At 39.6% G+C, this 27,821-nt stretch overlaps 2 protein-coding genes across 2 annotated transcripts in view; one reads left to right on the top strand and one right to left on the bottom strand.

The window, feature by feature from the left end:
• LOC121952610 (solute carrier family 41 member 1-like) overlaps positions 1–2,717 on the top strand; it is a 33,188-nt gene extending 30,471 nt beyond the window's left edge. Inside the window, exon 10 of the mRNA XM_042499388.2 lies at positions 155–2,717. Within this exon, the coding sequence (XP_042355322.1) occupies positions 155–334 (180 nt within the window). The 3' untranslated portion in view covers positions 335–2,717. The remainder of the gene's footprint in view (positions 1–154) is intronic.
• On the bottom strand, positions 2,716–27,527 carry chst13 (carbohydrate (chondroitin 4) sulfotransferase 13). The gene is made up of 3 exons (XM_042497245.2): positions 27,077–27,527; positions 12,700–12,779; positions 2,716–4,946 (listed from the first exon to the last, which is right to left on the bottom strand). Exons 1-3 carry the CDS (start codon positions 27,168–27,170, stop codon positions 4,101–4,103), a joined length of 1,020 nt encoding a protein of 339 aa, XP_042353179.1. The 5' UTR covers positions 27,171–27,527; the 3' UTR covers positions 2,716–4,100.
• Positions 27,528–27,821: the final 294 nt, after the last annotated feature.

Below are 27,821 nucleotides of genomic sequence, written 5' to 3' on the forward strand. Positions count from 1 at the left end.
AAAAGCTTGCAATCTGCATGGATCATGATCTAAATGCAACTTGTTGCTTTAATTGAAATTTGGGTTTTGTAAGTCTGTGTTTTATGTAACTTTTACAATTAACATATCTCTAATACTCTCATTTGAAATATATTCAACCATTGTCATTTCCTAGGTGGTGATTTTGCTTTATGTGGCCAGCCTGATGGTGCGGTGGCTGTGGCGAAGGGGGCTGGATCCAGACAACTTCTCCATCCCTTACCTCACAGCTCTGGGTGACCTGCTGGGGACTGGTTTCCTGGCTCTGAGCTTTAGACTGATGCTGACTGTCACTTCTACTCGGACAGGAGTTTAACACACACACGTAGTCCGATTACCCTGGATGAACTGTTCTTAATATGCAAGACACTGAAACACACTTGCAAAGCTTACTGGATTTGAGCAACAAGTTGTAAGGTAAGTATGGTATTATATTTGTGCCTCAAAACCAATTGAACAAAACAAGAAATTGAACTTTTTTTTTTTTTTTGCAAGCACATCCATTTTGTTTTGTTGATGTGATTCCATAAAGGATCATATAATTTAAGCAAACAATAATCTATTCTGTGCTCAATAAATGCATCTGTGTGTTTTCTATTATCCATATAAGTGGACAGTAATGACCATGCATCAGTTTTACTCATTTGCTCTTAAATTCCCTGCTCTGTATGCTATCAAACCCCTTGAGCACTTGCTAACTGCATCTCTTTCAACATCTATTCAAATTGTCGTGTTTACGTGTTCTCAAGTGACCATATGAACGCCCACTGATGTGGTTTTTTACTGACTTCTAAGTGGAAATTTTCAGAGTTCCTTTAGAAAGCAGTATGTGCTAAACTTTTCCTTCACCTGATGCAGTAGTGCATCTCTTTTTGCTTGCTATCTTACAGCTAAAGCACAGTTGGTACAATATCCGGTTTGGGGATGTAACACAAACCATGCAGCGGTCAAATTTGTGCACCTCCCTTTCTGTCTGAACAAGCCTTTACAGATATACCACCACCCAGTGCTTCCACGCACCAGTCAAGTTGGACCTACAGTTTACATCCGTGTCTGTGAAAACACGGATGCTTCACACACACACATCTTCCCCCCGGCAGCACAGAAGATCTATACAAAGCACAGTTTATGCCATATTTAAAGAATTACAAGAATGAGACAAATGCAAGGTCAGAGCGACCTTGACCACCAAAATCCTATCAGCTCATCCTTAAGTCTACTTGAATGTTCTGTTGCTGCATTTAGCCACTTAGAAAATGCCTTTTTTTTAAAACAAGTAAAGGCTTCAAAATTCATGTGGGGGATATTTACTGACAAATTTTATGCCGGAGAACAAAACACGGCAGTCTCTTTGGCTAAGAGAAGCTAAAATGCAAAAATGCTAACTCATTTCAACATTTTAGGACTAATTTCTGCAGCACTCTATTAAAATAAAATGTAGCACACAGTCTAAAAAAATCAGACCACAGATTGTTTGAAGATTGTTTTACTCTTGATTCGTGATTATAATGCCTCAGCTGGATAGGTGAAATATATCATCAAATATAAATAGTTATCAGCTTACTTCTGGCAAAACCGAGATTTCACAGGAAATTAGTAGAAGTCCTTGAGATTATTACTGTGCTTACATAGATGATAGCAAATACACAAAACAGATTTGTTTACACAAATTAAAGGAGGTTTTGTGTAAAATGAATTTATCCTAACTAATGCGTTTGAAAAGACAATCTGTTTTGGGGACTGAGGCACAAATCTAATGCTGTAGATAATGGGCTGCAAAAACTAAATTGGAAACAACCTCACTAAAGATCGAAGAACAAAGTGAAAGTGTGTCCTTATTTTGCACTTTGATTTCCATATTTGCCAATTCACTGTGGTCAATAGTTGTACTCTGTTCCCACGAGTTGCCCTGGTCTCAACAACACCCAGCTTGGCTCTGTAGAAACAACACCCATCTAAAATGATTACAAATGGGAATAGTGTAGAAACACTCTATTGTAAACCGTTGACACATCTGTACACCTGTTGTCAGCTCTTCAATGTTAGATGGCAAATGATTGTATTAAGGCAATAATTATATATCACTGTAGTGTAAATGTATATTAATACAAATCAGATGCTGCACTGTCTGGATGAATGTTAGATTTGATCTTGTTTATTTTTTGTAGGTTTGTGCCTTTAAACCGTGATAAGCCTTCAGTTCTCTCGTGTTCCTACGAACAATGAGTTTCGTGTCTCCAAATTTCTACTGGTATTTTATTTTTTTGTGCAGCACAGTACAACCAAATATAGCCTGTTGTACTTCACTGTCTCTATGTTAGTATGTGTACCAGATATTGACAATACAGATATTTATTTGTGCTTATTTTTGTGAACAAATGATTTAGTAAGCAACTCTCCGTATGGGGGCATTTTCAATTGTTTGATATGCATTTTTAGTAAATGCTTTACTGATCTGAAAATAGCATCCAAATATGGTTATGATCCTATTTTCACAGTAACATCAAGCTTAACTCAACATCTGACATTTGTAAAAACTTCTAGATGACATCTCTGCAGCCATGATTTGTCATTGAAATAAAAGACTGACATGTAAGTTATGACTGCTGTATTGTCAAAGATGTCAGGTATTACGGTTGCGGCCCTCAAAACCTCTACACAGTAATATTCAATCCAATACTCAAACCAATAAACAAATTCTTGCTGAAATGCATTTATTTGAAAATTGTGAGAGAAACTATATATCTATTTTGGTTTGTCTGACTTTGTAAAGTCAGCAATAACACAATAAATAAAGACAAGATCATTGTTGCACAAATATTTCTTCCTACAGCACACAAAAAGGAAAAAAAAACAAAGTCACAGTTACAAAAGTTATCATTGTCTGCTGGGGTCAAAATAAGGCCCATTACCAGAGGCACATGTTTGGGGACATTCACTGTCTGATAGGGTTGGGTACTGTTTACATTTGAAGCAATACTGGTTCAGGTTGAACTTTGGTAATGGTACCCAACAATACATTTTTTTTCAGGTACTTAAGTTTTTTTTGTGATAAGAAAAATTCAGTTTTTGAAAACAATGCAGGGGTGCAGTGTTTCCCTCAGAATGAGAGTATTTGTGTCAGAACTGACGAAGGGGGTTTGTGGTGTGGGATGTCATGAAAGCAAATTTTCATTTATTTTCTTTTAAATACGTGTGTGTCCCTTTTTATTATTCTGTGTGCCCTCTCTTAAGTCTGAGGTTTTGGGGGTCTGTGAACGTATCACAGGCGTAGCTCTCCATCTGTTACTTTTCTCCTCAGCAGTTTGTCCGATGTGATCAATTTATGACAGAAGCAAGTGACTGCAAACTTTTATACCCAGAAAAATGAACCTTTAAGTTTTACTTGAACCTGAACCGGCACCTGACATTCTGCTGCCCCGTCTCTGCCAAGAGTACGCTCTGCGCTATGACAGTATGGTGCTATAAATAACTGAATGATACATATATATATATATATATATATATATATATAGATATAGAGCACTTCACTGCACTCTGCTTTTTTATTCTAAATCCAGCATTCTTACTCAGATATGCTCTCAGGTGCACTTGCATCTGGCACCAATGGATTTAACATGAATCTGTACTCGGTAGTACTGGTGTAATTTAGTCAATACCAAAAGTATTGAGTTGGGTACCCAACCCTACTGTCTGAATATGATTTTAATACTTTCATGAAGTTACCGCAGATTACATTTTTCGTGCAAATTATACTTTTTAAACAGCAGATGAAATTAAGTTAAACCAAAATTTGAGCTGTATTTCACACTTTCAAAGGCAGTGACCGACATCCACTGGATCACTTTACAGTAAAATATGATATGCCTTCTTTAGGCAACAACAGTCATTCTGCAATTAAGCATCCTCTCATACTTGTATCCTTTGTGTGCACAGTTCTTCAGTCTGTAAATATTAATTTACTTTGGACTTCTCAGGATACAGCAGTATTTGCATGTCCTTGACAAGGCCTACACAGAGAGAAACAAGCGTCCAGTCTCTACATGATCAAGTTGAGTCCGTGGATGAGTGATGTCCCAGCCTCATCTAAACTTGAGGTAGGCTGGTATCGAGTAGTTGAAGAGCAGGAAGTCCATGCGATAGAGGTTGTACAGTTTCTTCTGGTAGAAGGGGCTGATGTTATGGAAGAACTGGGCCGCCATGTCTCCTGTAGTCCTCGTGCTCTTGGATGAGGCAGGGAAGCTGACCTGGTCCTCCACCCCAGCCAGCTGTAGCACGTAGCGGGAGTCCTGCTCCAGCGTCTCGTATTTACCCACCACATCGTAGTGGATGAGGCAGGGGTGGCACAGCGAGTGCACCCGCTCCCAGTGTTCGTTGAAGGGCTCTTCTCGCTGGGTTGCCGGGTCCACAAGGTAATAAACAAATTCCTCAAAAGAGACGTCGTTTCCTCTCTCCAGAGCTTCTGGCTGTGGGTCCTGTCTGTGCCGCCGCACTATCTTTGTGCCATATCGTTTATGAAAAGCAGTATTGTAGCTCCGTGTGAATTTGTTGCGATACGCAGAGACCAGCCGCTCAAAGGGTTCACGTACGAAGACGAACTTAAGGTAGGAGCGCAGGCGCTGGTTGATCTGTGAGGTGGAGTACTCCGACAGAGTGCGGAGGTTTCCAGGGATGTGGGCTTCATTGGCAGGGATTGCCAGTGGGTCTCGGAGGGACCCAGCGACACCTGTCAGGACCATGAGCACCCGCTTCCAGTTGGTGCAGGCCACTTTGGGCACATAGCAGTACAGTAAGCCATGCTGGTCATCCACAATGACGTGCTTCAGGTCCTCAGGGATGAGCACTCTCCGTTTGCGGGTGTAGGAGCGGCAGGCTTCATCTAACACCTCCCGTCTGCCCTGATGGATCGCCTGTACTGCTGATTCAGCCTATAGTGAAGAAAAAGAGGAACTGTACAGTGAGAGCTATCGGTGAGAAAATCTAAATCACGTTCCATACAACTTGGTTTTATTTTCATAGTTTTGACTATTATTCAGAAGGTTATAATAAAATTCTATAATGAAATGTGAGTGAGCCTGATGTGCTTTTCTGCTTCCCCAGAGCTGCAAGAAACTCAGGCTGGATCAGTGGAGTTGCAGTCTGGCAAGGACATAGCCACAATCCTTCTTAAAGTGCTACACCCATTAGCACTGCACCAGAGATATCATCTATTTTTATTCCATGCATTCTTCTTTCTTATAAAAACCAGTGGCCTACATTACCCAAAATGCAGCTCAGCCTTTGTGCCTGATGACGTAATGTAATGTACTTTGATTTATAGGAAGACATTTAGGGGAGAGTTGATGAGCATAATGTCAACAAAACCCAAAGCTATAATAGAGGATACTGAATGGCTGTGGTAAACATTGTCCAGTTGCGACTTTCACAAGCATTTTAAAAGTTTGTCTGACTGGGATGTGCCAGTTAAATTAGTTTTTCGGAGCTTACTGTAATGGACAGAATTTTGGCAGTAGCGTCTTAAATACTGCTTTTACTGCACAAGAGATTAAGGAGGATATTTTTAAATTAAAACCAGGAAAAGCAGCAGGACTAGACAAATACTTAAAAAAGTAAATTAAAGCACTCCATGCATATTTATGCCCCTATATATCTCTTTGTCTAACAAGATTTTGAATTCTGGTGTTATCCCAGAAGACTGCATTGAGGTAATTTACCCTCAAAAAAACAAAACCTGTAAACAAACTTTGATCATGAATCAGTTTAATTTAAGGCAGGAGTTTACCACAAAATCAATCCACAGACCTTGCTGTGAGCTGTTTTATGTAGGAACTATTTTCTTTCTACCAAACTTCACCCACCAACTGTATCATCCAACAGAAGGAAGTGTGCATCTACTCATGGACAAGGGGCTTGTGCTCAATACAGATCTAGATGTTAACATTGATGTTAGGTGAGCTTAACAGTAGATGTACATTCTTCTTCTTCTTTTCTTTTTTTTTGTTGTTGGTGCTTTGAGCAGCACAAGCCAAGTGCCTTCTAGTTCCATAACAAGAGAGAGAAGTCAGACATCTCTACAGCGAATATCTCCAACACCCGACACACTGAAACAACCTAAACTGATAAAAAGCACTACAGGTAATAGGAAAAAAGTATGTACTTTTGATGTTGGGGTGAACTGTCCCTTTAAGCATTTGTTCAGAGGAAAAAGACACGTCACTGTAAGGTCAGCCTTACAACACCATACTGAGAGAAACAACCCAGAATGTATAACATTAACATTAGCCAAGTGGAGCAGATAGCCTGCATATTCCCAAAAGATCTCCTAAATGCTCTGAGAAAGTTTATTTACAGATACTTCTCCTCTGGAGGTCTTTATCACGGTGACGTCCACACACTGCCTTAATAAGATCCCGGGTCAGCCAGTTCAGCTTGGCCTCCTTGTGGCACAAACGCCTTATTTACTTCTTTCATTTACTCAGCCTGGCTCACCACTGCAGCGGTCGGAGCCCGGAGTCTCTCAGTTTGACTCAGTGCCTGACACTATGTGTGGCTCTGTATTTACTGGCAGACATTGGAACATCAAGGATAAACCGGACTGGCCAAAGACTGTAGAGCCAACACTGACCCATCTCTTGTGTACTATATGTTTAACAACGTCTTTCCACCTCGGACTTTAATTCCTTCATGTAAGCAATATGGAGATTCTGAGAATATAAAAATAGCCACCAGGACGCACCACAAGACAAACATGCTTTTCAGAGAGAGTACTGAATGCAAACACGTGTCAAATGTGGAAAAACGGCACTTACATCTGAGCCATATGCACTCAGTAACCAAATCCATATGTCCAACTCTTCACCACACCAAAGGCAATCTATGCAGAAGCCTTAAAGATATTGTAGGGAAAAAAAATTAAACATCAGCGAGACTGTTTTATCCTACTATTTGAAATTTGTGCTCAAATCATACAGGTGTTTTGTGGCAGAAAGGAGGCCCTTTTACTGGATTATTTTCACTTGCAATTTGTGAGAAAGGAGTTATTTGCTTTTTTTTTGGTCTTGTCACAGACATGCTTTCTGTGCTAGTCAATATTTTTTTATATTACCAAAGACAATGTGTAATGTGAGGGCATCACCTGTAAAACAACAAGTAATTTTCACTCAAAACTCCAAATTCCTATTAGATCTACAATGCGTCTTAGCGTCTTTCAGCTTTTGTTTTGGTTTTGCGGCCTGACACTTCAACATTTGGGTTCATTCTCACCATGCCCAGCAGTGAACAGCACACAAACACAGTTAGCAACTGGAGAAAAAGCCAAAAGAGCGCTTAATTCTACTTAGTTTTATTAAATCGCCAGAAACATGACTCCAAATAAATGCTGATGTTGACCAGATGTGTAAATAGGCAGCTGTCTGCAAACACCCAATAAGTTTATATGGGGGTTAAAATGGACTGTTGTATTATTTACTGCTTGTTCCATTGCTCTGAAGTAGAAAAAATATTGAATAATATTAATAATAATAATAATAATGCAAGAATTAAATTAAATGTCAGTGATGAAACTGAGGTGTACGATTAGAATCTGAATGGAATAGTTTTGAGGGTTTTTAAAAATTAGACAAATATCTGAATCTCGGTTCCTATCTGAGCTACAGTGGCTGATGCAACCACAAATGGCTCTTTTTAGATCCAGTGTTTGATTTGTCTGTTTTGGGCTACTGTAGAGCATCATGGCAATAATCCCTATGTAGATAATCAGTTCATTCTAAAGTAATGAAAACACAACTATTCTTATTTTAATGTCTTTCTAATCAAATGAAAACATAGTCATGAATATCATATTGCATTTCTGCCAATAGATCCTTTTAAATCCTACACAGTGGACCTTAAAATCCATAACAAAAACATCTCCAGTAGTCCATAGGAGCTGAATTTTATTTTATCAGCTAAATGGTATGCTAGTGTGCCAGCCATTATCCTCCATTTCCTTCTCCGAGCAAAGGAACACAAAAGCACGGTTATGTATTTATTTACATATAAATACACAAATAAATCTCACATAAATCCAATAATCCAATTCACTGCCCACTTCCATCCTGACAGCTGAAGTCGCTTCCTCGTGTTGAGGGGAAGCGTTTTAAGTGGAAAGGAAGAAAAAAAAATATCACAAGTAATTAAAAGTAAATGATGTCTGCTGGAGCTGGTTTGTGTTCTGGCATGTACACCTTCCTTCTCCTCACAGGGAGATTTAACTGGAAGCAGCTGTTACACCGCCTTACAGCACCGTGCCCCATGGATTCACTCAGAGATACAGTGATTGTTTGGAGCCCCACCCAAGGATGTTCATTAGAGATTTATAAGCAATGTCATAATAAGCTTAACCACAACATTTTTTTTTGAAGGTGTGTTAAGTTGTCTGTGTATTTGTATGTGATCTTGTTTTAAACACAGCGATGTGTGGATTGACACCAGTGATCAATGACTCTGTTGTTGTTATCAAATTGAGAAAGAAGGTCAGGGTGGAGAACCTCATGACAACAATGGAAACAAAGGCTCAGATCTTTGTAGTCATGAGCTCCAGAGACATCTAATACCATTCAGTGTTTTTTCTCTTGAGCTTTCAATGCTTTCAATCTTAGGCACATCTGCAGGCATCAATGTCTAGTTTTAACATGTCCATCATCAACATGACGTCATGAGGTACTGCTTATGTTAAATGATCTTTTTGATCTAAGAGCAGACCAGAAGCTACAAAAAAAAAAAAAAAATCTGACTTGTTTTATAATAAAAAAATAAATAAAATCATTTACGGACTGCTTTATATGTGATAATGTACCTAAACGGACAGTTCATGCCAAAATCAAAAATACATATTTTTGTCCTATGACCTGTAGTGCTACGTATCAATCTAGATTGTTTTGGTGTGAGTCACCTGGTCTTGGAGATTAGAGATCTCTGCCTTTTCTCCAATATAATGGAACTAAATGGCACTAAGCTTTTGGCTCTCAAAGTGCCCCAGAAAAAAAAAAACATTTGAAAAACTCAACAGCAATTTGTTAAGTGCAGTTTAGTAGAAAGAAATTAGTTACATGAAGCTGACAAATAAACAAGACAAGGTCAGTGGATAATCTTGAGTTACCAATGATATCACTGCGTAGAAGGAAGCGTGCATCTACTCATGGATGAGAGGATCGTGCTTCTGACAGCTCTCAGTAATATCTAGCTCAGTAATGTTAGTTAAGGTAGCTGCACCGATAGGGTGGTGACACAGTTGGTGGGTGTAGTTCGGTAGAAAGAAGATAGTTCCTACATAAAACGGCTCACAAGTTCTGTGGATTATCATGAGCAAGTGGGTCGTGATTTCTGGAAAGGGACATTGATCCTGAGTATTTCAAATGTTGTTGGTTTTTTTTAAAAGATAATATGAAAATGATGAAACTGTATTAACACATAGTTTCAGTACAAAAAACAACACAAAACATTTGTTGATATGTTAGGATGTCAAGAACTACAATCGTGCAGTTTCCTGTTATCCATTTTTTCTGTCTCTGCCAACTCATGATAAAAAGTGTAAGTATAACACGATGTTGTTGTTTGAATAGTTTGAATAATAGTTGACTGATCAGACATCTGATCCGGTATAAATCTGCAGTATCTATTCTTTTCTCATTACTTTCACTTCCCTGTATCTTTAATGGCCACCTTGTGCAGCACAAGAAGAGCTATTATACTAAAATAAAATCTCAACTCTGCAGCTCTGCCACTTCAATCAAATCTGTTTTTCTCTCTCCTCGACAGCCTGACAGTTTACACGATTGAGCAATCTGTTATCACATTACACCCCACCCCTACATTCCTACTGTTTTGTTGATAAACAACCCTATAAACTCTTTATAGATAGTGGACATTACTATGGGACAGCAAAAAAAACCCAACAAACTTCCTTACCACTTTAGCGATACAAGCTTACTGCAATAACTATTATGTCAATATTGTCTTAATGGACATTTGATTACTGCTGTTTATTGTGTTGAACAGCAGAGGATAAAGACACCACCCTTCACTAATAAAGCAAATGGACACTAAAGGCGCCAGTGTACTCCATCAGAACGGCTTGTCAGACAGTTAAATAACACTAGTGTCCCTTTCCTAGCCTACACAAACTGACACTGTATGCTCCTGTAATGTACAATACTGAGCTCACTCGGTAATAAAATCCCTATGTGCCCACAATCAACTGCTCGTGTTATTATTTGATGATACTGTATGTAACATATGCATAAAAAATATACCTCCATACTCTTTATTTCTCTCTTGCTCTTGATAAATGCAGCTCTTAAATTACTTAGCTCTTAACTGGCTAAAGTGTGACAGTTCCCGTACGAACCCGTAAATCCTCCTCAGTAAATGTCATTGCTGTAATTCAGCAAAGCTGGTTGACCTTTTTTGTCTGCCGGATAAAGCAACAGAACCTGACATGAAAAAACATTACATCAGTTAAGATATCACAAAGATCGGGGTGATTTATGCAGCAGCCCACTACGTTACTCAAAGTGGGAGATACTCTGCTTATAGTTCAGCTGAGATGGATTCAGAAGAGCGGGTGCAAAACAGATGGATTTAATTTGATTGGTTTAAGATGTCAAGAGACAAAAGACATCCATGTTCTTTTTTTATACATCTCTATGCTTAATGCTCATACTCAGGTTCATACATGGCTGAGCATATCCCACACAAAGTGACCTGGCAACCCAACTGGCAGAAAAAAATGTTGGCATTATACGTTTGTACAAACTAAGGATAATTTGTTCATAATTATATAGTTTACAACAATGCTTTGGGTAATGTGTGGTTAGGTTTAGGCACAAAAAACACTTGGTTATGGTGAAGAGGACATCAAGTTTTGGTCAAAAACCCTGCTTGGGAGACACTATCCTAGCAGGAAAAGCAGCAACTTATGACAAGTACACTTTTCATGCCTAAAAGCTGCTGGAAAAACACTGATATGTCACTACAAAACACCAGTGTTTTGTGCCTAAAAATCCGCTAGGTGTCACGATATATCAGTTCATGTATTACATATCCCGGATACAGCCGCTGCCATCTTGCGCTGGTGACATCATGCGGAGCCAGAGTCTGTGCTGATAGTAAGGGCGTTCCCGCCAAAACACCTGTTCAACCAATTGCAAGAAGCCCCATTGAACGTGAGCGCATGGATTGGCTGACACAGCTGTCAATCATGGCAGAAATTCCCCTTTTTGTAGAATCTAATAGATCGTTAAAACCAAACTTATCACATACACAAACACGAACAAACATCAGGATGATGAGAACAACCTTTAGTGACAGAAACCATCTTTTTAGTTTGGCCTATGTCCCGTTCACTAACACGGAGGGGCGGGCTTTATGACCTATCCTGTAGCCAGACACCAAGGGGCGATCAGGTTTGAAAGCTTCACTGTGGGGGAACTGTTATGTTGTCCAGCTTTACAGTCTAAGCAACAGATATTTTAACATGTGCTTAAAGCCATGCTACTGACTTTGTGAGGCTATCGTTACTGTCCGCAGTGCTAACATCTCACAATATGTTTAATATCACATTTGCCATCTCAATTTAGCATGTTAGCATGCTAAAATTTGCTAATTAGCACTGGACACAAAGTATATGTGAGGCTGATGTCATCTGATGACCTCATGATGGCACTAGATTAAAAGTCAGGGGATCAATAGATCAGTTTTTACAATTCTTCCACTGGGGAGAATGAATATGTGTACCATTTCACAAGAATAAAGAAATGTAAACCAACTTTCTGAAGAAGGCTGGAGGTCGAAGGTCATGTTCTACTTTTAGAACCTACCAATGAAATAAAGGCATTTTCATTTTTTTTCCCTGAACACAAGTGCCTTGGTTCCTGTTTTTTTCTATACATGTAAACCTCAAAGTGACTGCTAGAGTCAAAGTCAGGAAGTCACCAAAATTAAGAGAATTTGGTGCCAGTATATCTAACTTATATGAGATATTTCACTTAATAAGGAGAAACTGACTTTCCCTTTAGTGCCACCATCAGGTCTGAGGATGACCAACGTCCGTAGGATCATCCAACAGGACCATGAATATCTGTACAAAATTTCACATCAATCCACGTGATAGTTGAAAAGCTATTTCAGTCTGGAACGATTTAAATTAATACTGTGTAACACCAGAAGCTACCATAAAGCCACTTTAATGTTAGCTTACCACACTCTAAATTCAGATAATTACATGGTTAAACAACTATGATCCAGGCCTACAAGAAATCTGATGCAACCTGATGAAATAAGAAATGAATGCTTTCCCTAGCATGGAGCTTGTTTGACTTTATTCAACTGAAGTTCTTGTTAATCTACAAAAACTCAATCAGCACATGAATTTGGACTTTTTTTTACTTATCTCTCCCTCAGGATAATAAACTCTTCATCTATCGATTCATTTGCCCAGAGTGCTCATCTGAATTTATCAATCAGAGCTTGAAATTGAGTTTGCATTCTAAAATATGTAAATATTTTGCCAAAAAAAATGCATGAGTAAGCCTGAGAAAATAATAACAGATTAATATTTATTGTGTGCAAAGTGAGTTCAGGCTAGGCTTTAATAAGGAGTGATGCTGCTGATGATACTGTTTGTGGTAAGGGAGGACTGACCTGGTCACCGTCATAAAGCGTCTGGAGAGGACTCCTTCTCGACTTTTGTCCACTGCTTCTTTCACCGACCGTCTCTGAGGCTGAGGAAACACAACACATGGTTATATCACTGCCTTTGATCTTCTTGAGGGACAAAGCTTTTATTGAATCTGCCTTTTAATTATACAGCAGCAAAGATAGATACTGTGTTTTGTACCATTCGCAACTAGAATAAAAAGGGATTTAAAACAAAAGAAACTTTGCAAGCAAACTGCAGTAACAAGGTTCTTCTACAAGGTCATTTTCTTAAACGTGGTTTAAGAAGAAATGTAATTAAAGTTTACCCTAAATCCTGCTAACATAAAGAATAAAACATTTTGCATAGGAAAAAACTATAATTTTATTGGTTTGTTTTTGCCACAGTTTAATCTGCTCCAGTGCTCTTGTAATGGTAGATTAAAAAGACTCCAGTCCAGAACCTATCAATTCAAAGTCCTATAATTTGTTCCTCTATATATAAAAAGTTAATTTTGTCAGACTCTGTGGGTTGAAGACAAGCAGAAAGGCAAAGAACCTAGATAAAGTCTGGCTGTGTTGACAAGCATTGCTGGATGAGCTTTCACACCAGCATCAGGTTACACAGCCTCACAGGGTCAGGGCCACAGTGCACTGTTTCACTGCCTGATCGTGACGTTCATTTTGGGCAAACCTAGTGTGGCAATATGTGGCACTGTGGCTTTGTAATCCAATGCAGTGGAAACTTCACTCCAAGGTACTGAAGTCAACTTTACCTCAAACATAGTTTAAAACAAAATGTGACATGACCTCTCCAACAGGTTCGTATCCTGACTGTCAGAAAACATTGGCTAACATTATCAACAGGTAGTAATAATGCTTTAAAGAAACAAATTTAATCTAATGTTCAAAGAAACTTTTCAACTTTATCATTTCAAATAATGTCCCTATAAGTTAAAAGCTGACTAAGACGTAAAATTATAACTGCAACATTCTGGGGATGCTTTGGTGATATTAAGATGTGACAGATCATAGGCTGTTCTTTTATATATAAAAAAACCATTCACACAATGTTACATGAGAACAAAGGAAGCACATTTTTAAAGCAACATTCAGAACATGTTGTTGAGGCCTGAAATTACAGCACATTTTTTATGAAACATCCCTGTAATGTGATATGTTAACAATAAATAAATAAGTAAACAATAATATTTTATAATATTTATAGAGAATGTTACCCTGATTTTAAGAGGGACATTGCCACTGAAAGCATTACTAAAACATTGCATTGTACCATTCACAGAACATGTTTAAAACCAAACATTGCTAGCTGGGATTTACCTGCAGTTTTTAAATTACTTTCTATGTAAAGAAAGGTCTTTACCATTACTGTTGTAATGGTAACATTTTATGTGTTTTATTTTATTTTATAGTATCATTTAGTAATTGATTTTACCTTGTATATCTTATCTCTTTTCTTTAATTGTAAATCTGTATCTTTTATTATGTTTTTATAATGTATTGCTCTGTAAATCACTTTCAATTGCCCTGTTGTAAGAAATGTGCTATACAAATAAAGCTGCCTTGCTTTGCCTTGCCTATATCAATCTAATCAATCTCCCAGGAAAGTAAATAAGCATATTTCCCCCCGAAAGCAATAATTTAATAAAGATTTCATCATATTTAATAAAGTGATCAGAGATAACCCAATGAAAACAAGACAACTACTCAAGAAACAGCCTGACTCTGTCCCTCAGGTCTATGCCTGCCATGTGCAATAAATTCAATATGATTCATTTTCCTGAAAATCCTGACTTTTCACCCGGCTCTTAAGCATACAGGCGAAAGTGGCTGGCATGATATCCACTTAAGTATTCTGCATTGACATTCTGTGCTTGAGGCAAAGTGCATAGCAAGTAAAAACACACAAGTTCTCCAGACGTGGCTTACCAATGCATAATCAGTAAAATTGAATATCTTTAAAAGAGTCATGAATCAGGTCAGGAATCAGCAATGCAACTCACTGTTGAGTCAGTGCGCAAGAAGTCTGTTTCAGCTGATCCTTTTAAAGATCTTATGACTGCCATTCTACAGTGTTGTCATTCAAACTAATGTAAAAGTCCCACTAACTGCAGTATGTTTTTCAAGTAGCCTACAGTTAAATCATCCACATCCTCTGTGCATTGTATCTGTATGCGACTGAATTTACAAGTACACGGGACTCATTAGCGGCATTCATTCAGGAACATCGAGAGAATGATGCATTCTCACAGAATACTGAGACTACAGGAAGATTCAGCTGAGTGACCACGTCTGTGTGTGTCTGGCTCTTTCCACACTGTGGTGTGATCGGGCCAGTCATGTGTGCCAAGCTGCTTATGAGCTGTAAACCCACTGACACACTCATGGTGGAGACATGAGCTGATGAGACATGTACAGTACTGAACGTGTAATTATGGCCAAATATGGAGGAAAACAGTCGATCTTGCAAGTAAAATTTCCTACTGGGGTATCATTGTTAAAGGACTGAACCCACTAACTTCAAATTAAATGTGCTGCAGGCAACTCTAACTTAAACAGAAAAATGAATCGACATATCTTTTTTGACATGGCAAGCTAACTGCAAACATGCTATCCAAACACAGGAGCTCCTGTGGCTTAATTCTCTCTTTTTCTTCTTCTTCTCCTTCCTCTATTTGGGCTTCTTCTATGCAATTTTATTCAAGAACTAGATTTACTGCCTCATGCTTATATTTCTCCACATACCAGTCAAGTTACAGATTACTTCCATGCCTGTCCAGACTCAGAAGGCCACTCATGTAGCCATGACAATTGACAATTCTTCAAATATGGATGTTGATGCTGCAAAGAAGACAGATTCTAAAACACCTTCAATCTTCAACCCGGCAGCACAGAAGTTCTACACATTCAGTTTCAAGCTATAAACCCAAGATTAGTGTCACCAATTTGGTTTTTGAGCAAACGTCTCCCATTACTGTTCCTGAGTTATGGCACTGAATAACAGCAAGAGAAGTGTTTTTGCAGAGCATTATCATGTCACAGGGAAGTTGACCTTTGGTCTTTTGGACATAAGATGTCTTAGCTTCACCATTTTATCCCTTTTAGACATTTGTGTGATTTTTTTTTTATAATAAGCATATAAATCCTTAAGTTATGGCCAAAAATGTGGGTTTTAATGTCAAAATTTAATCTAATCTAATCAGCTCACTGTTTAGTCCAATTGGATGTTTGTGCCAAATTTGAAGATATTCCCTCAAGGTGTTCTTGAGATATCTCGATAAGAAAAACGGGACTGACTATGTCAAAGTGATCTGATTTTTGACCACCAAAATTTAATCTGTTCATTGTTGAGTCAAAGTGGACGTTGGTGTTGAATTTGAAGAAATTCCCTCCAAGCCAATTTTTGAGCTATTGCATTCACAAGAATGGGATGGACAGACAGATAAACCAAAAATCTAATGCCACTGGCCTTGGCTATTGCCAAGGGGGAGGCATAAAATGTTATTGAAAAGAGATAATGAAGTGCTCCAGGCTAGTGTTCAGTTAGCAAACAGGTTACCACATCAGCTTAGCTGAAATTTAGGTTCACACAGTTTATATAAAAAAAAACAAAAAAAAAACCATTGACTCCTGTCTTGTAACTTTCCACAAACTCTGGAGGAGCAGTTTACACTGACAGAGATTAAACAACAGAGAATGCTGACACACTGCAAATAAGTTGCCCTAGTGTCTTTTTCTTTGGACTGTCTTGCTTTCTGGCCCCTTAAAGTTCAGCACTGTCAAGATGGCTGGCTATTAACATCAGTCTGCAAAAACCCCACATGCAGATCACTGTGATCCATTTACATTAAACAGCCAATTTTACTGTATGAAATGCTGAAGTGTCAATGCCACATTGTGAATGAGATGCCAGCTTATGCCTTATTAGTGGAATGAACAGAGACAGATGCTGCTGCCAAAGGACGTTTTTGTCCTCCGCCTTGAGCTAGCAACGTGATGGGATCATTCTGCTACAGTACACTGATTTATCTGACCTGTTTTCAGAAACCCATTAACATGTCTTTATGGAAACTACCAGTGATTCAGGAGCTCGTTTCCAATATGACCACTCCCACAGCCATCTTTCCTACCCTTCTTAAATGAAACACCAGTCAGCAGAGGTAACGTCTGAAATAATGTTGGAACTGACAAATACCTGGCAAGACTGCGAGTGTTTCAGCAACAAGCTGAGATGGCACATTGACTGGGCTGAAAGAGTGCATTGTGTGTCATCACTCCACTGCTAATGTGGCATTACTCAGCAAGTGAGGAAATTTACAATCTGCAATTTGTTATTCAGCGAAGAGCCAGGAGAAAATATCAGGGAATTAAATGATTCAGTTGCTAAAGCTGAGTTAAGAAATGTCTCCCAAAGTGCAAAAAAAAAAAACTACCAAGACATACACAACTTCGAATGTTATGGACTTAAACCATGAGCGATTAACCAAACACTGTCTCAGCTGTTAGCTCAAATTCCTCCATTGAGCAGATTCACCAACCCCACCTAAGGCTTATTCAAAGGAAGGAGTAGTCCTGTTGGTTTAACCCTGTCTAGACCCAAAACTCCACAGCATTCCTCCACACTTGCACAGAACCAAGGTCTTCGGAAATGCAAAATATAGAAAGGCCGATGTGTGTTCCTCCTGTCCGGGTCATAAACGGAGCTCTGTGTTTGGGTCCCACTGGGAAAACTGGGGCCCCCTCCCCCCTCCTTGGCCTCTCCTGCCAGAGAGCAGCTTTACTGAGAGACACACTGTACAAGGGAAAGCCTGATCCTTTTCAGCCACAAATGTGTGTGTAAAGGGTGTTAGTGCAAAGGCAGAGGCATGTGGGTGGTGTACTGTCTGTTTATTGAGACTTAGAAAAATGTAGGCAGATGTGAGTCTTTCTGATCCTGTTCAAAAAGAAAGGAAGTGTTAGTTGGCCAATTTTGGTATCACCTGCATTTAAACGGGGCCAAAAACTATCTGCGAAAAGTGATGATTAAAAAAAACACTGGCAAAAAATTGACGTGCAGCGGTTATATAAGCAGATGTCACAAGCTGTCCCCACTGCTTGTCTGGATCCTCTCCAATGTTTAAATCATTAACTGGAGAGCTGATTGCTTGCAACACTCTGCTCCACACTCTGACAAGTCCCTAATATGTGCCATGAGTACCTGTCAGTTTGTAGGGAACGTTCCATCTTTGTTCACTGAAAACCAGAATTTTAAATGATGTGGATAAAAAACAGACAAAGAGCAAGTCATGCTGGCAGCTTGGTGAGGAAGTTCTAAGGTACAAGGGTGCTTTGAGCTAAATGCTGCCACAGCAAAATGCTCACAAAGACCATGTTAACTCGCTAGTATTAACCATGTTGGCCACTTCAGTTTATGCGGCATTCACACAGGAGTCAGCAGAACAAGGAAAAAAAGGAAAATATCCTGTTATAGAGTACCCTAGGAGTGAAACCCCAAACCCAGAAATTAGTTAGCATTTCAGTATTCACAGTTACCTTGTCTCAAAGTCAATTTTTTCTGTTTTAATGGGTTTTTGGTAAGATATCTGAAATAAGGTCTGTGGTTAACAGAAGCTAAGAGACTTTCATGTTTTGTTCTGCACCGTAAAGTCCATCAGTAAATACCCTGCTCGTAAGGATATTATGTCTTCAAAAAAAAAGCAGCTGCTAACAACTGGCTGAAGAAGAGGACAAAACGTCACCACACCAAGCAGCACCAAACACAGCTTTACAGCCTTGATGTGGTGGTGAGGTTAAGTCATGTGACAAGTGTAGTTTGTTTAGCTTTTAACTTCTGGCAATTGCAATGGAAAAATCCCATAGGCTTTTTGATGAGGGAGCCTCTCGCAAAGATATAGTGATGTAATGGCATCCTCAGCAGAGAATGAAGTCATGCACCTCTGTGTGTGCTGTAATCTAAGCTTCTCTATGGTTTGTAGTGGTTAAGCCTGTCTGGCCACACGTGCATGTTAGTGCATGTGTAAATCCCACTGCTAGCTCATCGCCGCTGCTTTGCACTGCACTTATACAGCTGTTACCGCTGATATCAGGGTGACAGTGTTGCGGAAGCACAGCGCACTTACCCTCCAGTTTCCCTGTTCAACACCATAAACTCTGTCAGCACTGTTGCTTAGTGCTGTTTAAGGAGTTAGCACCGTTACTTGCTAGCTCAGCCACATATATTCTGCAAAGCATGTCCCGCAACTTCTATGCTCTTAATGTCAAATAAACTGAATTTTTAATTTGATGCAACTGCCAAGCAACAGTGGCTTGGAAGCAGTTTTGCCAGCATTCAGGTGATATTCCTGGAGTCGTTTTCATCAAGTGGGAGATAATGTGCCTGATGTAAGCAAGTGGGAATTATAATAAGGCAGATGACGTAAACTGTGGTTTATAGAGAAGCCACAGCTGCTGTTGTAGTAAACTGTGTAAAGCACAGCTGAGGCCGATGGGAATTGCATTAGCTTTGCAAGTATTTGGTTATAAACCAAAGTACTGGAAATTCTAACTGGTGGCAAAATGTGTTCCGATGACTCATTTGACTGGATAATTAAACACTTACATTTGAAGGTGGTGTTGAGAGTCAGAGAATCCCCACAGTCATTAAGATTAATCCACTGGGAACCTTGACTTTCTATATCAAATTTTATGGCAATGATCCAACTGATATTTTTTCAACATATAGTTCAGTCTGGACCACAGTGGTGGAACGACTGACTGCCGTTGGTGCCAGAACCACACGGACTTAAGCAGAACAGAATTCTGTCTTATTGAGCACTATCAACACTGAAAGGACAAACTTGCTAATCAAATCAATGGAGGATTTCGGCTCAGAAAGCAGATGGTCTTCATAAAAAAAAGAAATATGCTCTGGGGCGCTTGCTGAATCATCAGCCCCTGCAGCTCTGTGTCATTAATATGCAGCTGGCTTGAGGAGAACAGGTTGGAACAGCAGGGCCACGCTGACCTGTCAGAGGATGGCCCCGGATGGCTGAGGATCTGACAGCAGTTAAAAGACTGAACTGATTTCAAGTGACATCTTCAGCATATAAACATTAGGTCACAGTGTCCCTCTGCGGATATTTCGTTGTGTTTATAATTGGACAATGTCACATACACATCAGACTTTAGGGACCAAAGCTGATGCCATGTCTATATTATGTCCAAATTAGCCCTGGAGGTGTTTCAATGAGGCTGGAGCACTGAACAGTTCATTTTTAAGAGTCTATTAGGGCCTCAAGTCAAGCCCAGGCAAGGAAGGTATGAGGTGGGGGTACCTTTGCTGTACAGGAATAATGACAATAGCCCCAAGGACCAAGCAGTCTCTGAGGTTCTGCTTGATAACCATCAATTCACATCTGTATCTGTAAATGTTACTGGAAACATGTAAATCAGTATTGACAGCGCTATAAAAAATGCCGCGTACCAGACCAACCTGCCCAAAACAGCCCTCTGACTCCTCAGTCTTTGTGTCCGTGTAAACCTTATAGAGGAAACAACAGCTGCCCTTTGTAGTAAAGACACCACATGCTGGAATACATGCTCATCTTAAAGGGACAGTTCATTCCGGTTTCGGTGTGAGTTGCAGTGTTGGGAGATGTCTGCCTTATATCCAATATAATGAAGCGAGATGGCACTCTGTTTATGGTTCTAAAAGCACACCAAAAAAATACATTTGCAAAACTCAAGTCTCTTCCCCGAAATCATGACCCTGTTGCTCAAGATATTCCATAGATCTTGTTGTGAGCAGTTTCACATAGGAACGACATACTTTCTAACAAATTACACCCACCAACTGCATCCCTGCTAAGAAGGAACCGTGCATCTACTGCTGGCTTACATCACTGAGCTAGCTAACATTACAGCCTAGCTGAAGAGGAAGCCATTAATGTTTACATCACACACTGTCACAAACATGAGCCTCTCCTCCATGAGTAGATGCACACTTCCTTCTGCATTGTGATGCAGTTGGCAGGTGTAGTTTGGTTGAGAGAAAATAGTTCCTAGGTCCTTAGATTCAGATTATTTTCATTGTCACACTTGTAGGCTTCCGGCCCAACTGACACTGACACAAGTGACATCACTTCATCACTTGAGGCAATTTACCAGACTCAGCTCACCCGTTAGGGCCTGTAAACAAACTTTGATCAAAAATCTGTTAGATTTAAAGCAATAGTTCACTTCAAAATCAATTTACAGACCTTGTTGTGAGCTGTTTGATTTAGGAACTATTTTCTTTCTAACAAAGTACAACCGCCAATTGTATCACAATGTAAAAGGAAGCGTGCATCTACTCATGGACAAGAGATCTGTGCTTGTAACAGTGTGAAATGTAAACTGAGCTGAGCTGTAACCTTAGTTATCTTAGTGTTGCCAGGTGAGATAGCAGTAGATGCAAACAAAAAGCAACAAAGTCCCGCCAGTAGATGCTTCTACTAGGCAATAAGGTTGGTGGGTGTAGGTAAGTCAAAAGAAAACAGTTCCAACATGAAACTCCTCACAATGTCTGTGGATTATTTTGACTAACCGGAATATGATTTCTGGAAAGATACATTGCTGTTGCGTTTTTCTTTCCTTTTTTTTGATGTTTTGAGCACCACATGTCCAGTGCTGTCTAGTTCTATTATATTAGAGGGAAGGCAGACATCTGCATGGCCTATATCTCCAACACTCGGCAACTCACACTAAAATTATCTAGACTGATTAATAACACTATACAGGTAAGAGAAAAAACCCGTTTTTTTCTAATTTGAGGGTGAACTATCCCTTTAACAAGTCATTTTTTTCTGCAAGTAATTCTCAAAGAATGAAGAACAAAATTGCCAAAGCTGTGAAAATTTGAGATTTTTAAAACTCAGGTTGCTTGTTATAAAGTGGACTTGGACACAAGTTAAAATTGTCTCGGACCAACAGGCAGATTTTATACTTGAGGGGTAAAAACCAGATGTAATGTCTGGCTAAAAAGGTCAGTTTTTCCAGTGGGGAAGCATTTCATGTTCTGTAAAACCACTGTTTCTACCCTCTGTGTCTATGACAGTGCAGCACACTCAACATGTACTGTAAACATAGTCTGCATCTCTGTAATTATCCTAAATTTAGATTGGCGCTGTGATTCCTGCGTGCAAAGAAGGGTACAATTCAGAAAGATGACATTTGATACTGAGTAACTGAACTGGCAGTGCATTCCTTTGTTATGTGGCTGCTCTCTTGCAGCTTTATATAGTCCTTGAACAAACAATACGACCTTTACCCCAGATGGAGCATGAGAGGGAAGGTGTTCTAAATGCAAATAGGACGGACTGGCTGCATATCTGAAACCAATTTAAACTGATTTAAAGCTGACTGAAAGCTTTAATGCCTGAAACATGAGATGCATTCCATGTACATACAGGCTGCTCGAGACTAAAACACTAGAGGGAACCTCTGAAATGCTAAATAATCATCTTCAGATGTTTCACCGTTAGAACTGGGTATCAGTATTTGATGCCTTTAAGGTATCAAGCAAAATAACCACGTGTCGGATTATTTTGCGGTTTGGCTCAGAGGCAGAGAAAGGTCATCCGCTAATCGAAGGTTGGCAGTTCATCTCCGGCTCCTTCAGTCAACATGTCAAAGTATCCTTGGGAAAGACATTGAACCCCAGATTGCCTCTGGTGGCTGCTCCATCAGTGTGTGAGTGAGTGTGATAGTTAAAAGTAGCAGGTGGCACCTTATACGGTTGCCTTGGCCACCAGTTTGCAATTTGTGCGTGTTAATAGCCACTTTTACAAAGAGATCGCGCTATACGGCCACAACAAAGTCCCGCCTCCATACTGACCTTTACACAGAACGAAAAGTTGGCTGCATCATTCTTCTCCTGTGTGTGATTATACACTGGATCGCAGCATCCCGTTATCAAAAGAGGCATAACGGGCATGACGTTTAACAGCGTACGAGCGTTGGCCTCTAGTGTGACATAAAACATGCATCCGCAGCACTTTCTTAACAATAACAAAGGCAAACGTGTTGATCACAATCATTTACCGTCTCTGTTACATGGCAGCTGATCTCGTTCTCTGCTTAATTAGTGATCAAAATGTCACACTTGTGTCGTCCACCATCACGTCTTTTCAGCTTTACGTTAACTCAAACCTTGTTTGGGGGCTGTTACTTCCTCCGTTCCCGGCTCAGAGGCAAGACCAATCTGCCCCCCATTCGACAATTGGATGTTATATACAGAACGGTGAAGTAGCATAACGACGTGATATCCCCACCTTGAACAGGCAGTGTAAATGTGGATAATAGATGAATGTGACTTGTAGTGCGAAAGCACTTTGAGTGATAAAAAATTACTTTTTAATAATTATGTGAATTATTAATGGTGCAACTACAAAGTAAACTTTTGATAGCATACTAGAATAATAAAATCAACTGATGTTTCAGTCCCCTAAACGCATTTTGCTGCAATAAAAATGCCTGAAATGAGATGCACAGACTGAAAACTTTCTTCTTAGTTAAAACAGATTTCAACAACGTTTTTCTTTTGGGGGACATAGATGCAGATTAAAATAGGTCATTAATCCTAATTCATGGCAATATATGTTTTCGCAAAACACAGCATATTGTAACACATTTACAATCGCAATAATGTTGCATTGCAAACTAAGTACTGCAATAATATTGTATCATGGGACCTCTGGTAATTCCCACCCCTAATGATGGTTACCTCATGTACATTTTCAGAAATTAACCCTAGACATCTTCAAAATGCAATTAAGTACATTAACAGTGTACTGGCTGTATGCCAGAATGTGAGGTAAGGTCAGCAGAAGACTAAACAAACTGTGGCTTTAGGTTTTTAGGAGCGATTAAGAGAGATGCCCTGGTTTGTAACATTGCCTCAGCCACTTTTGTTGATCTTAGTGATGACCTCATCAGTCACCATGTTTTGCTATGGCTTCTTTGTGCAAATTCAGAGGTTCTCAAGGGAGAAATTCTGGCATCGGCTAGGGATGATTTAGCCCTAATGTGTCCCTAGGGGTAAGGTGGATATACTGTTTGATTCCCCAGGGACATGTAAAAATAAGCACTAACGTAGGTGAAATATGCTGCTCAGAGTGCAGACGGTCGTCTTGCCACATGCCTTAGCAAATAAAATTCTACTTTTAATTATGGCCTAAAAAGCCCAGCATTTTTTAGAACTTTATAGAACTTCAACATGAGAATTTGTTTCATCGACCAATAATCATCTCTCCAGTGCTGACAGAACCAGAGAGAACCAGAGAGTACAAAGTAGAGGAATCATATTAGCTGTTGCAGCATCTCATTTCTAAAACCCCAGGGTTTCCTACACATTCATTTATTTGGGGCGTGAACATGATCCGTCACCAGAAGAGCATTTTTGGGGCTGGACTATTTATTAGGAGAGCTATTGGTATATATTCATGTTCGGTTATTTATAGGGCACAGAGTTGGTGCAGCAGAAAATCAGGCACACTGAAACCTGGCCGTTCATCGTGGTCTTGGTTTTGCCATTGCTGTGGTCCTGTCTGAAGCTGCGTCTGTGTTGTGGGTCCTGGTTGCGTCGATGCCGTGATCGTTCTTGACGCAACTTTCTACTGTCATTATTATGCGTCGTGCCTCCACTATCAGTATACGCATGGACTTTTATCAACACCCACAACATTTGCACGTAACATCACATGCTACTATAGAGTGCCTTTAGTAATTTTACACCTATAATTATTGTAATATGTTGTGCTTTTGTTACCATTATTGTTGTGCATCTCCCCCCTCTCTCACTCTCTCTCCCCGTCTTTCTCTTTCCTTTTTGTCATAATTGTAATTTAATTGCTATTTACGACAGCTATTGCACGTCTGTCCGTCCTGGAAGAGGGATCCCTCATCATCCTCTGCCGCTCTTCCTGAGGTTTCTTCCATTTTTTGCCCCAGTTACAGGGTTATTTTTGGGAGTTTTTCCTTAGTCGATGTGAGGGTCTAGAGACAGAGGGATGTCGTACGCTGTAAAGCCCTCTGAGGCAAACTGTGTTTTGTGATGATGGGCTTTATGAATAAAATTGAATTAAATTGAATTGAATTCTGCTGGTTCTTAGACTTTGCTTTACCTAACAAACATCTGCACAAACGTCAGATTTTGGGTGGCCAAACAGTGGAATAACATCCGTCACATGATGAACTGTGGCCAAAAGATACTTTTTCCCATAGACTTACATGGCAAAGGAGAGATCTGTAGATTAGTGGAATGTTTTTTTTAGCATCACATCCCCCCCATGAAATGACTCATTTACTATCAGGATTTGATCCACTCAGTACAATAACATCTGGAGAGTAGAAGAGCTGCACAACTGAATCATTGTATCCCCATTCAGCAGAATAAAGAACAAGATGAGGTTAAAAAGTAAAGGGTAGAGTACGTACGAAATGTATAACGCCAAAAATGTATCCACGTTGTCGTTGTTGGATATTCAACCCATTTCTAACTTGTTTGGTATGTGATGTAATAGATATTAACTTTTAACGTTTCTTCATCAAAATCAAAGAGAAAATGATGATCTTAAGGACCATTGAAAACAGAGGAGGATAATTCAGGGAGGCACATGGAGCCAGCTACTGTGAATGAAACATCACCACAGAAAAAACTCCCGGAATGCATCGAACGTGACACACCGATGTAGTGTACAATCACCACAGGATTCAAGGCTTTTTATTTCACCTTGAATGCTTTTAGTGGTGTTTACAGCTCATTTCAAGCAAATACTTTCAGAGTATGATAGAATGGAATCTGTCTCCACAAGAGGCTGGTCTTTCATAAATTCCAGCAGCCTTTACACCGTGTCTCACATCCAGAAATGACTGACTCTCTTAAAAACCCCAACGCTCCTCGCAGTATGGGCTATATAAGCTTTTTTTTGGCCCGTGATATAGCTCGGCGTGTCTGAATGAGGCCATTGTATGAGGCAGAGAGGGACCTGGAAGAGGTGAAACTGACCGAGGTCCAGCTCTGCTACCAGCCAGCTGCAACCTCTCCACATAGCAGAGGAAACACTCCACTAATCAGTTTGTTAATGAAACTGTTCCCCCTCTAAGATCTGTGGCTCTTGGAGAAATCCAGACTCAGGTTAGGAGTGTAGAAGGAGGAACATAATGGTAGAGAAGGAGGACATACTGTACTAAGAATCAAGACATCCCTGTACTATCATTTGAATGGCTTAAAACACAGTTTGTCTTAGGCTTTGTTAATTAAAGCACACTTTGTTTCAGAATATCACAGTGTCTCACAGTGCATGACATGAATGGATTTCATTATAATGACGTGGACGTAACATGAGTGAACCTGATACATTACGGGAGCAGCACGCCTGCTGCTCAATGTAAACTATTGAAATCACACCAACAGACCATGCTAGTGGACAATTAGACATCAGGTAGTATTTGTTACACTAAAAATATTAATAATAATTAAATAAATACAATCTTATGTCGAATATTGAAGGAAAATATATTCATTACCTCATGGGACTTTCATAAATAGTTCGTTTAGAGTCTGTATCTTCTCATGTAGGGGTGTGGGGGGGGGTCAATAAAGTACAGTACCGTGATATTTTCTGTGCCAATATTGTATCAATACATGAATGCTTAGTATCATTTTGTTTTATTATGGAACTAATTATTAGTGCAAACACAAACTAAACTTTCTGTAGTACAATACAATAATAAAATCACTTGCTTTTTCAAGCCACTAGATAAATTTTGCTGCAATAAAAATGCAATAAAATAAATATAAATTGAGAATAACAGATGGAAAACTTGATGTTGTTAGATAAGACAATGGTGAAAAAGTAATAAATAAATAAATTGCAATACATCACAACATATTATATCTCAATATATTGGAAGATATAAATTGCAATAACATTGTATCATGACTTATAAGTAAAATCGCGATAATAGCGTATTGTGGGGCATCTAGAAATTCCCACCCCCATTATCTTTGTCTACAGCCTAAATTAGATCCTAGCTGTTGATTCTTAAATTATTTTTGTTGTTTTTATTTGATTTTTTGTGAATAAATGAGGAAAATTTAGACTTGACATTATTCTAAGAGAGGTGGAGAAGAACGGATGGATTCGACTGTTATATTTAAAATAGGCCTAATTTACTTTGATGGAGACTTGGTGTTCTTTTCTTCACAACTACTGAGGCCTTACACTTGTTTTATTTTAGAGGAAAATTAAATGTTTCGACAGTATTTGCCACAAAGGCTTAAGATTTGAATGCATTTGGCTCAGCTGTGACGCTGATAAAGAAGGAATTCCTGCTCACTCACCTGGCTTCAGACTGCTGTTAAAGTAAAGGATGACCATGATGAAACATCCCAGACACAAGGCAAAAACCATCCGAGTGACTTTGGGTTTCCTCATCCTGAGTCTCTGCAAACGACCGAGCCGCCGAGCGGGATCCAGCTGCCAGGGTTCATGCGAAAAACACGCGTTTTGGGTTTTTTTTGTTCGAACGGCGGGGTCTACTTTATCACCGATAACAGCATCGATCCGGCGCGCTGACCTTTGCCGCTCCTTATCTCCCTGCACATCCTCGTATGTGCAGTGTGGAAGTCGCGGTGGTGAAGAGGGTGAAGGCAGGACAGAGGCGAGCCGGGCTGCGGACACCGCTGCTCCGCCGGCTCTCACGGTTACAGAGCCGCTACAGTCCGCCGGCTCACAGAGGCTGGAACAGGCGGCATTTACTGTCGGTGTAGTCCGAGCACAGGCCGCCGCTCTGTTTGTGTAAGGGGGGGTGTAGGGGGGGGTAACAGCCTCTTTCCAAACCTTTACTTCACTACTTAACCCCTTTCTCCCCAAACACAAGCGGCGCCTCAATAAATGTTAGTCGAGCCGCCCCCTACACCGTCCAAATACAGACACTTCCGGTTTGACTTTTCAAGGTAAAACTCCAGGGGCCTTCCTTCACTTTTTTCTTCTTTAATATTTTTTACTATTTAATATTATATTTAATAATTTAATATATTTTCTTTTTTTTTTAAATATAAGTTTATTTTTGTTTTACATAATTCA

Source organism: Plectropomus leopardus, chromosome 2 (genome assembly GCF_026936395.1).
Source record: "Plectropomus leopardus strain MGB_pleo_1.0 chromosome 2, ASM2693639v1, whole genome shotgun sequence".
NCBI lineage: Eukaryota > Metazoa > Chordata > Actinopteri > Perciformes > Serranidae > Plectropomus > Plectropomus leopardus.